A 12,565-nucleotide genomic window follows, 5' to 3' on the forward strand; every position below is an offset into this window, starting at 1 on the left:
CTAAATACTACTGGGCTGGAGTGGGGAGAGGGCGTCACCTCACAATGAAGCGAACTGGGAATTCCTGAGTCCCAAGGATGAGTGTTAATTACATGCTTATTTCCCATTTCTATTTTGAAAGTGAAACCTGAGGGATTATTACCTGTGAACTTCTGTTTCATGGAAGGATGCTATTTGCAACTGGAATCAGTATATTTAATCAGTGCTTTAGAAACCCAACTCTCTGAGGAAAGTCATGTTTAACCAGGTTTGAGTATATAGTAAATATTTAACAAATAACGTGCTGATTGTTAAGTTATTGTTCTCTGGCAAAGCTTAAAAAAATACTTACATATATAGGTATTTTTAACTTGTAGTAATCAGTAAATATCCATTACTTTGTGTTTCATTTTTTCGTGTGATGATTTAAATACCATCATGAATAATATTCACAGGTCTTAGTGCTCCCTGTATTTTACTGCAGAGATAAAGTAATACACAGAGCATCACAGAATGCATACTTTTGCACAGGTTTTAATATTTTAGGGGAAAAACAATATAATTCCATAATTCAAATGTCATTCAACTTCTCTTAAAAATATTTTCCTAATTTAATTCAAAAATGTTATTTTATTCACAAATAAGCAGCAAACATTTACAAATCCATCAGGGGAAGTTGATAATGCATCACTGAAGTTTTGGTAAAAACACTTTAAAGTTTTCTCCTTAGAAAAGAGAGCAGGGGGGAGGGTACAGCTCAAGCAGGAGAGCGCATGCTTAGCATGCACAAGGTCCTGGGTTCAATCTCCAGTACCTCCTCTAAAAAAAAAAAAAAAAAGAATAAATCTAATTACCTCCCCCTACACACACCAAAAACAAACAGGAAAAAAAAAAACTCAAATAAAATAAAATGCTGGCAAAAAAAAAAAAAAAAACAAAAGGCAGAGTGCAGTGGATTTCACTTTCTATAAATCTGTAAAATTTTAGCTATCAAAGTGATGCATTCTTTTGGAACAGAAGATGACCACTGATTAACCTTGCAGTGATTTAATGATGTTTACATGCAGCTATGCGTTTAATGGAGCCTATCATTTTTGTGTTGAATCCTTCCCCAACTACATAGACCCTTGGGAAAAAAACTACATACACCATTGACAAGGACTGGCCCTTCACATATTGCTGTATTGAGATCCCAAACGTCTTTCATCATTCATTTAAAGAAACGTCAATGTGGATATAGTATTATGACAGATGGGCTTTAAAGTGGTCCCCGTGATTCCAGCCTGCTGACTCAAGTCATATAATCCTTCCCCCTCAGTATGGGTGGGACCTGTGACGTGCTTCTGACCAACAGAATATGGCAAATGTGATGGGATGCCACCCCCGAGATCACATTCCATTCTGTAGACTCCCTACTGCTGGCAGACTTGCTCTGGAGCCTCCCTGTCCCTTGTTAGCCTTGAAGAACTAAGCTTCCATAAGCCCCCCAGCAGGAAGGACTGGAAGGCTGTTAGTGATCATGGGAGCAAGGAGGCAAAGCCGTCCCCGGCTGAGCTTCCAGATGAGAACACAGCCCGGGCAGACACCTGACTGCAGCCTTGCAGACGTCTCAGTGAACCCCTGCCCAGCTCCTGACCGCAGAAAGTGGGAGATAGTAAGTACTGGTTGTAGGAAGTCACTAAATTTGTGGTGGTCTGTTACACCTTGTCGAAAATTAACACAAAAGCGTTAGAAAAAAATTTTTGAGAAAAGGCAATATAGAGGACATCTTTTCTCATTCTTTAAAAAGAACACAGAAAAGTTGGTATACACTCAAAGGTCATAGCAAGGCTAAGCACATACAGTTCCAATTTTTTTTTTGGCTTAAAAAAATAAAGAAATGTATTCTTTTATACTTTAGGAGACCAGAAATCCAAAATCAAGGTGTCAACAGGATTGGTTCTTTCTGGAAGCTTTGAGGGGAGAATCTGTTCCATTATTTCCTCCTGGCTTCTGGCGGTGGCCAGCCGTCCTTGGTGTTCCTTGGCTTGGAGCTTAGCTGCCCCACTCCAGTCTCAGCCTCCACGGTCATGTGGCCTCCTTCCCTGTGGTCAGAGGAAGTACCTGGCAGGCACAGGGCAGGTGCGATATGGAGAGGGCAGCCCATTTTTATTACAACCGGCTTTTCAGTGCAAATGGTGACTCCATGCAATTATCTAAAGACACTGCCACAAAAGTAGTTACTGGATCAACTCCCATAGTTAATAGGATTTTTTTTTTCACTCTCCTAGAATATACCCTACTTAAAATGAACTAGTTGATTTTGGGTGCTCTGTTGGAAACAGATCTCAAGATCCCAGAATCTTGACTGGAATGACAGATTTTGTTCAGATTATATAACCTGCATCTTCGTTTAGCATAAGTATTCTTCCACTGGTATTCCTAGTGGTAATTAGGTGAGAGGGTAACTCAGGGGATGTCTTGCCTAGATCGGCTCAAAATGTAGAAAGGGAAACGGAGAGATTTAGTTCAAAATGTCAAAAATATGAAAATGAATATATGTATGTATATGCAAGACTGGAACACTGTTGTACACCAGAAATTGACACATTGTAATTGACTCTATTTCAATTAAAGTTTTTTCTAAATTAAAAAAAAATGTGACTTTTCCCCTAATGAACAGACAATAACAGGAAATGAAAGCATTGTTACAACTTTCAGGAAAAAAAACCCCACAAGACTACAAAGAAAAGTCACCTTATATATAAAGGAAATAAATTTAGGATTACATTTCATTCAGATGTGGATGGAGGATATATTTCCAACATTAAATATGGAATTTATATATGGGCACAGATTTAGTTAGAAAATATTCATTTCTGTGAGATCATTAGGTGATCATTATTATAGTTTACAAAGAGTATCCTGACCAATTGCAAAGAACATAAACAAGCAAATTATCACAGACTGAAATCCTTTATGTTTCTCTACTTGCAAATTTTCTGTTTCATAGCTGGACTTAATGTAATTTCTTCATATCTGACATTCAACACTTGTTTCATCACTAAAATGTATCAAAACTGATTTAAAAGAGACATACAGTAAAAACAATCAGCCCCCAAAATGTTTCTTTTCTTTTCCTTTCTTTTCTTTTTTCAGGTTTGTAATGCATTTTTGGCCACCGGGCTCTGGTTCACAGGAATATGGAAATGCAGCTGAAGACCATTTGAGAAGCACTTCCTGGTTGACCAGTGTCAGCAGGTGATCAATTAAGGAAGGTTAGGTTTCCATGTAACACAAAACGTGAGAGGCCAACTTTGACTTTTATAAACTTCCGTGTTGGATTTTTAAGAGAGCAGGGCCACAGCTCAAATCCTTGTTCCCACTTAGAACCCAAAGTAATTATGCAAAATACATTTCAGTTTTAGAAGATCAGGTCAGAACAGCCAGAAACTGACAAGCGGTGATTAACAAGCACACTTAAGTCACTGCTAATAAATAGATCAAGAAGGAGCACTGAGCAGAGCCTCCAGGGACCACGTGTGAGCAAACTGACGGAGCTGCCCACCCAGCGCCCGCCCCAGGAGGACGAGAGGAGGGTTTCCTCCACCAGGAGCCCCTGGCTTAACAAGAAAGTCACATCATCATAGTAATAAGTAAGTCACGGCTGATCAGAAGAAATACTCTTTCTGGCTTTCGCTGGCTGCACTTTGCATGTTGAGCTCACTTTTCAGGGCAGTCTCAGCATTGTCCCCATTTTGGGGAATATTGGATTCGTTTTTTTGGTATAGCCACCTCTGTTGATAAACGCGGATAGCTGATGGCAGTGATGCAGAGCAAGATAAATATCACAACGGCTATCACACCTAGAGAGAAAGGGAAATACAAAGTCAGATTATAAACTGTCAATGTCAGCGGAACTGGCATCTTCCCTCGCATTGTTTACCATCAGGAAACTTGAAAACCAAGTGGGATGATTAACATTAAGCTTTCTTCTCAATCCGTGCAGAGTTTAGACCCCGCAGTTTTATGCCTTAATCCTAAAGACATATCATCGCTGGATTTCAGTTAATGCCTTCACGATTAAATGCGGAGACACCACAGGGCTTCTGGGGTCATGATCACACTCCATGCTAATGAGCAAGCAGGTTTTTATTATTTAAAAGTATAGAGTGTGTAGCCCCATTATAGAGTAATTAAATGCTTATGTGTAAGTATTTTAATAAAAATTTGATTTAATTTTAATGCTGATGTACTGTTGACCTACAGCAGTGTGACATGTATCTCATCTATCTCTATGAGACCAACAGAATCTTAAGTGATTGCTGCCTTTTGAGGGATCCATACCCCAGTGTGATCCCCTCGTGACCTGCTTCTAACCAATACGGTGTGACAAAGGTGATGACACGCGCCTGATTATTCATGCATGTTTACGTGAATTATGTTACATTAAGACCGTAACAACTGTCTTGCTAGGAATCTCTTTCTTCCTGCTGGCTGTGAGGTGCCAAGCAGTCATGCCGGGAAACCCCACCTGGCAGGGAACTGCAGGTGGCCCCGAGGTGCTAAAAACAGCCTCTAGCCAGGAGTCAGCTAAGATCCAGAAGCTCTCAGTCCTTCAGCCGTTAGACGCCGAACGCAGCCAACACCACGTAAGTGAGGAAGTGGCTTCTTTCCCCCAGCAGACCCTCCTCCAGGTGCAAGCCCAGCTCAAGAGCCCAGACAAGACACGTCGGTTTCAGCATTGTGAGACGCTCGGCAGAGGGCTTGGGTGAGATCTGCCTGAACTCCTGACCCACAGAAACCGAGGGGTAATAAATGTGGATTGTGTTAAATGGCTATGTACGTGGTCATTTGTCATGCGGTAGTAGATAACTAATATATCATATTATTAAAAATTGTAGAAATATTGATAAAGCTCAGCTATCTGGAAAGGAGATTATTTGACACTTCTAGCTGGAAATTTTCATGATTTCCATGCACCACAAGGGTTGAGACTGTTACGCCATAGAAATGCTTATTCAACCTATATCATATTATTGAAGAATGAATGTCCAACCTTTTCTGCAACAAACAGGTAAAGAAGCAGCATTCATTAGTTAGTGTACTTTGAAGACGATGGACACAGGCATTAATTAGTATCCTGATGTTAACTGTTAGAAATCAAATGTTAGAAAACACACGTTACTGCTTAGTTATGTGACTCGAAATTTGTATTGCAAACGGAGTTCTTCTTTATATTCAGGGACCAACATAAGCAAATGGAATGGAGACCAACAAACTCAAAGCTTGATTGGACGTAATGTGTCACGAAGATGCCTGAGCACATGCTATCAGGAGCCCAGACTTCTCCTTAGCTGGGAGGAGGGTGCACTTTTATTATTTTGTCAATATTCTTAAATATGCACAGGTAGAATATTCATTACTTTCAATACATCTTGCTTCTCACTTGGAAACAAGAGTTACTTTACTTATTTTTATGTTGTAGTTATAGGACTTTGCCTTAAGAGAGGCATCATATCCAATTTTAGTGCCAGGAGCTAGTAACTCTCAGTAACAGCGACCAGGCCAGTTGATTACACGGTGACTGTCACCATGGCACTGACCCACCCATGCAGCCAGAATTTTCTGTATGTGACTGATCATCTTTCACTCTAGGCCGTTTGTCCGTTTTGTGAGGTTTGGTGGGATCCTAGAATAACTTCTATTTTCACCCCCTCTCTGCAAGAGATTGAGATGATTTAAATTATGCATCTGATGCCTTCCATAACCTTCCTATCAGCAACTCCAAGGTACTATGTTTTTGACAAGGGCTCATGTCTGCCTGTGTCTCTGTCTGTCCACACATCTGTCTGTTTCTCCATCCATCCATCTGCCCGTCTACAATACGCATCCCTTGGCAAGAAACCCTTTGCGATCTCTGGTTTACCAGGCTTGAGTATTTCTTAGGTTAATTCCGCTTTCCTATAATGCTCCCTTTGTCCGCAAGAGGAGAAAGTAACAATGCAAAATGCAGAACATGGAGAAATCGACCTATTGGAATAAGTCTTTAAATAGATCCAATATTTTACAAGTGGGTGCAGTCTGTGATCAATTAGAAAAGTCTGATCACTCTCTCTGGAACAATACACTAGCACGCAGCAACCAGCCACCACACAGAAGGCAGGCAGGGACAATGGGACTGTAGGGCCCAGGAAACTGAGTCATTCTGTCTCTAAGCCCTTCTGTGTTCTCATTCTCCATCCCACGTGTCCAAGTAGGATTTCTCAGGGGAATGACACTGGAGCCACTTACTTTGTACATCTTCCCAATGATATTTAGCAAAAGCAATAAAACTCCAAAGACCACATCTTTGGTCCATCATCAGTCTGACTACTGTCTTTGCTCTCTGTAATAAAAGGGCACCCACTATGCTATTTTGCAAAATTTTGAACTTGGATTCGTACTTTGTAACTATTAATCACATTGAAGTTGATTTATTTTCACTTGGCTTTGGCATGATAGTGAAGTTTGCTCATTAAAAGCAAAGTAGCAAGATTTAGGATAAAGATTTAATTTAAATTCTAACACAAAAGTTACTCCTTTTAGATAAGCATTATAAATAACATTTATGGTTTTTATTTGCTCTTGGAGTTGTAAAGTGGAGGTCATATTCCTCACTCATTACAAAGATAAAAGTGGCTGAGACAGAAATGGAAATGTTGACATTTTTACACAGATTTGGTCAGCACTTTATAAGGTCTGACTACTTCCCTAATTGTCTGGAGAAAACTGGTGCCTGGATGCATGCAGGCAAAACGCTCAGATTTAATCTGAGCAGGTGCACAGTGGGCCTGAACAGCGGACACCCAGTCCTGTCACCCACCTCTAAGAGTAATTACCTCCCACCTCTAAGAGTAATTACCTCATTTTTGGGTAGCAAAGAACGGAGAGCACTTTACTTCTCATCAAGCAGAGTTTACAACTGACTCACATTTCAATAATCTAATTAAGCAAATTAAAATGATACGAAGGAGAACTGAAAATTAATTTTTTGAGTCGGACCTGGATAAATCTTGTTTCAGAGAACTTTTGGAAGGTATTTAATGTCCCATTATGTTTTCTTCTTTATATGTATGTACGGTTATATGGATGGATTTATTTAATGAATATATATATATATATATGTATGTCAGGTGCTTCTCTCAATACGTTTTATTTTTCCTCTTATTTTTAAATGTTCTGGGCTAATGGACTGAGGTCCAGGGCTATTTTTGAATCGAAGAAGTAAAAGTAAGTCAACTTAAATATATAATCCTGAGAAACACTAATGGTTATTTTCAAATGAAAAGCGTCTTAATATGCTACGGTTTGGCAACCATCCTTTAAGAAGTGTTTCAGTGGAACCATCAGTTCCTTCTCCCAAGCACCTCCAAAGGAGCTGAATTCGGTAAAATTACACCAAGAACATGAGCAAATGTATGTGGCCTGCCATTGGCCTCACAATCAGCACGGATTCTCACAGATATTTGGGGGGGGGGGGGGGTTGCTAATAGGGCCAACGACGCCAAGGACGAGGTCACTCGCGGCCCCGTTACCTCCGATGACCGCGGAGTCACTCCGGTCCGCAGTCACTAAGGGCTCGCTCTCATCTGCTGGTCCCGAGCGACCTGCGGCAGAAACGGGGAGAGACAGAGGAGAGTGGGAAAGAGGGCTCCTGGGAAATCCACCGGCGTCTGAAAGACGAGCAGGCAGTGCGGTCGCAGAAATGAACTTGAAAGGAAGAACCGAGAAGCCGAAGACCAGGGAACGGGACGGTGCGCGCACGGAGGGCTTTCGGGGACCTCGGGGGCGGGGAGCGGGCGGGGGGCCACGCACCTGCGCCGCCCGCCAGCGGGCGGGTCTCCTCCCGCGCGGGGGCTCCGGGCCCCGCGCCCTCGGCGCAGCGCGACGCGGCGGCCACGCGTCCGCGGACGGTGACCCGGGCGGGGCCGCCGGGGCGCAGCGCCGCCTTCAGCGGGGCGGCGGGGCCGAAGCGCACGGCGGACAGGCAGCCGGTGAAGCCGCGCGCGCCGGCCCGCAGCGTGTCGGCGTCCGTGCCGGGGGACTCTGCGGGCAAAGAAGCGGGACACAGCGTTAGCGCTTGGGGGGCGACTAGCCGGCCACCCAGACATCCTGCATCTGCACACCAGGGATGAGCAGAACCTCCCTCCAACCCTTGGTCCTTTCTCCCTCAGGAGAGACAGCCAGAGCGGGTACCAGCGGCCTTAGCTGGTGCCCTGCAGATGCTCACTCTGCTTGGGAGCAAACTGGAGCTCCCCTGGGTGCAGCCGTGGGCTACAGACGAATGAAATCCTCTGCCGTGTGTGAATATATATTTTCAATTCCCTTGAGTACGTACCTAAGAGTGGAATTTCTGGGTCATTTGATAAACTACGTTTAACGTCGTATGGAACCGCCAAGCTGTTTCTCCACAGTGGCTGCTCCATTTTACATGCCCACCAGCCATGCACAAGGGGCCTGATTTGTCCACATCCTCAACACCTGTTACTCTCTGTTTTTGATCTTAGCCGTCCTGTTGGATGTAAAAATACCTTGTGGTTTTGATTTGCATTTCCTTGATGACTAGTGATTTTGAACATCTTTTCGTGTGTGTGTCATTTGTATATCTTCTTTGAGAAAAATGTCTACTCAGATCCTTCGGCCACTTTTAAGTTGGGTTAGCTGTCTTTTTACTGTTCAGTTATAGGAGTTCTTTATGTATCTGTATTAACGTCCCTTACCAGATACATGACCAGCAAATATTTTTTCTTTTGTTTTGTGACTTGTCTTTTCACTTCGTTGATAGTGTCTTTTGAATTACAAGTTTTTCATTTTGATGAGGTCCAATTTATCTATTTTTCTTTGTGATTTGTGCTTTTGAGAATCCATGCTCTAACCCAAAGCTTCTGAGGAACCTTCTCTAAGAAACCGCTGCCTAATCCAAGGTCGTAAAGACTTACAGTTATGTTTTGCTCTGAGAGTCTTATCACCTTAGCCCCCACATTTAGGTCTGTCATCCATTTTGAGTTAACTTTTTGTACGTGGTGTTAGCTAGGGGTCCAATCTGACTTTTTAAACTTGTAGATATCTGGTAGCGGTCAGCACCATTTGTTGAAGAGAGATTCTTCTTTCTCCACTGAAGGGTCCCGGCACCAGACTTACAGTTTTCCTTCTAGACTTCCAATCCAGTCCACTGATCAGTGTGTCTACCTTTATGCCAGTACCACACAGTTTTGACTACTGTGGCTATGTACTAAATTTTGAAATCATGAAGGGTGAGACCTCCAACTGCATTCTTTCCAAGGTTGTTTTGGCTATCTGCAGCCCTTTGCATTTCCATATGAATGTTGGGATCAACTTGTCAATTTCTGCTAAAGAGACGGCCATCTGGATTTTGGGAGAAATTGTGTCTAATCTGTAGATCATCTTGGGGAGCAATGGCATCCTGCCAACACTGAGTCTTTCAGTCCATGAACACAAATGTCTTCCCATTTCTGGGAGTCTTCCATAAAGCCTTCCAACAATGTCTTGTGGTTTTCACCGTGCATGTCTTGCACTTCTTAAAGTTACTCCTAACTATTTGATTCTTTTTGATGCTACAATAAATAGAATTTAGATTTCATTCTTTATTTGGTTCTTGTATTGTGCATTGCTAGTATATAGGAATACAATAAAGTTTTGTGTACTGATCTCGAATCCTTGCCAAAACTGTCTATTAGCTCTAATAGCTTTTCTCATGGATTCCTTACGACTTCACGTCCTTTACAAATAAAGATAATTTTACTTCTTCCTTTTTAATCTGGATACTTTTTACTCTTTTCCGTGTCTAATAGCCTTGGTTCAGACCTGCACTACAGTCTTGAACAAAAGTGGTAAGAGAGGACATCTTCATCTCATTACTGATCTTAGGGGAGACTTCCATTATTTCACCACTAAACGTGATGTTAGCTGTGAGCTTTTTGTAGATGCCTCTTTTCACATGAGGAAGTTCCCTTTCATTCCTAATTTGTTCGATGTTTTTACTAAGAAAGTGTGTTGGATTTTTTCAAATGCTTTTCCTGTGTCTATTGAGATGATTATGTGTTTCTTTCGCCTTTATTCTGTTATTATCGTCTATTATATTGATCTTTATCTATTGAACGGACCTTAAATTCCTGGGATAAATCTTACTTGGTCATAGTGTATAATAATTTTATATGTAATTGGATTAGATACGCTAATGTTTTGTTGAAGATTTTCTGCATTTACATTCACATTCCTGAAATTGTGTAAACTCTGTGTCTTTCTATGTGCATTTCCTTCTAAATTCTTAAGCAGAGCATAGCAAAGACTGATATATGTTGCATAAGTCAATGGAGTTTTTTAATATCTAAATTCTAGTCTCTTCACACAGATCTCAGTAGAAAATTTCCATAAATTATTTATTACCCAATTCTCATACATGGAGTTCCATTTTTCAACATACAATTCTTCAGTGAATTTCCTTTCTCACACGGATAATTGACCTACTAAGGCTTATTCACATGACTCTACTGATCTGAACTATATTCACCCCATTGTATTCTCCCCCAGGAAGAGACAGAAAGACACGTCTTTAGTCTGCATACTTTAAAAACAGAATTTCGCTTTGTTTTGCTATTTTGGGTTTGTTATTTTGGTAGTTTTTTTAATGCACAAAAAACCCCAAATCAACAGAATACCAATTAGACAGAATTCTTTAGAGAAATAAAACCGCAAAGATGCTAAGGCAACTTTGGTTGTTGTATTTTAAAGCTCCCCGTACTTTGGGACTATAAGCTCTATCAGGATTGAGACTACATAGAAAATGAGAAATCTAAAGATTTACATTTAAAGTAGGATTATATTGAAATTAGTAACTGGGAAAACTTAACCTGATTGGTCATTGTGAATAATCAGATCACTGAAGGAAGGGAAGAACCATGTTCATTAGAAGACGATGCTGAACCATTTTTCCAAAGCACATTGGGGTAAATAATAACCATTAATTGGATTAGCCATGACCAGTATTATATTGTTTATATTGTGTATTATACCACGAGTGCTTTGAGGGCAGGTAGAGTAGTCATTTGCAAGGTCTGATGAAATATAAGTGCATATATTAGGGACCACTAAACATTTCTGAATGAATGGGTAACTCAATGAGTCAACATAGCTAACAAGAAATAAGCACTGGATAACTTGTTACAGTTCGGGACAACTTTCTTTGGAAAATTAATGGCTCTTTATTAGCCAAGCTTTTGGTCCATTTTACTATAAGTTAGCAAAGGGAAGTTCTGCTTATACCCTCCAAATCTGAACACAAAACTGTAGTCTTTTTAGCCTCAGTAACTGACCTAAATGTGGCAGCAGAATTAGAACAGAAGCCACCCGGAAGTAAAGTTCCCGAAACATGAAAAGTTTTATTAGTCTTTGATCAAGATACACCCCGCTAGGTACAGATGAAATGAATATTATTTTATTAGATTCAGTTGCTTCAGGTTATAAACGTCACTGCTGAATTTCAGCTTTAATTTTTATGGCCTGAGAGAGATGCTTTTGAATATATCATTCCTGAATAAAAATATTAACATCTTCAATTCCGTGCTATTGTTACCCTCTATATTGACTCATGGGAAAAGAAAAAATATATATCATAAAATGTATTATTCTACTTTTTTATTAAAATGCTCCTTTTCATACAATGCAATTTAGTGATTAAATCAATTTCCGTCATCTGTTGCTGACTTCTTTATAGATCAGACATCTGAACCTAAGTTATCTTTAACAGTATCCCCTTGTCAATTTCACACTTACTGATGGCAACTTTCTATTTTGGATCACAGACATTTCTGAACATGTCTCGTCTCTTCTGTCAAAGACTGGAGTCCCTGAGGGCATGAAGTTGTGTGTGTCCTGTGTCTGTTTCGTTTATTGACCACATTTGTCCTCAAGGCTGGGGAAACAGTGCACACAGACATCTGGCAATGGACGCGGGAAGAGATCTGGGGGCAGACAGAACCATCATGCCACTCACAGATCGCACCCACTCTGTAGAAGTATTGCTCTGCGGTTTGCAGACCCCTGGGACGATCAGTTATTCACTCTGCTCAAACCAAGGATCAGTCAGGCCAGAGAGTGGAGCTCAATATTAGATTAAAAGGGGAGGAAATTCCTCCATTTCGGTGCTAAAACCAATTATAATATCGCTCAGCTGACAGCCAAGGATAAGGTTCTGGCCCACTGTTTTCTAAAACTCAGAGTGGTCTCTGAACTTGTAGGAATTTCAAAGCCTCCATCTGAATGCATACCGTTAATTCTCACTGGCGAAAGCTGAAGGAGCAATTTATTTCTTTTCATTGTTTTTCCAATCCTTTTTGGTTTACTATATTGTGCCACTATTTTATTTGCGTGTTAACTGCTTGATCACTAGCCCACGTGTGGGGAAGGGGACTCGACCAACGAACCACACGAAAGGACTTTCAGCACACGCTGTCTCTCGGTCAGTACATCCTCAAGGCCAGGTTCTTCATCCACCTTTAAGGCATGATTACAGTGGAGGACCACCACCGCTTGGTTCTTCGCATTC

At 41.1% G+C, this 12,565-nt stretch overlaps 1 protein-coding gene across 1 annotated transcript in view; it reads right to left on the reverse strand.

The window, feature by feature from the left end:
* Window positions 1-589: 589 nt before the first annotated feature.
* Window positions 590-12,565, reverse strand: part of LOC102521772 (contactin-associated protein-like 3) — a 148,604-nt gene continuing 136,628 nt past the window's right edge. Inside the window, 4 exon segments of the mRNA XM_032471085.1 lie at window positions 590-3,776; window positions 3,778-3,824; window positions 7,536-7,607; window positions 7,816-8,046. Coding sequence (XP_032326976.1) covers window positions 3,630-3,776; window positions 3,778-3,824; window positions 7,536-7,607; window positions 7,816-8,046 — 497 coding nt within the window. The 3' untranslated portion in view covers window positions 590-3,629.

The sequence above is a fragment of the Camelus ferus genome, chromosome 31 (genome assembly GCF_009834535.1).
Source record: "Camelus ferus isolate YT-003-E chromosome 31, BCGSAC_Cfer_1.0, whole genome shotgun sequence".
Classification (NCBI taxonomy): Eukaryota; Metazoa; Chordata; class Mammalia; order Artiodactyla; family Camelidae; genus Camelus; species Camelus ferus.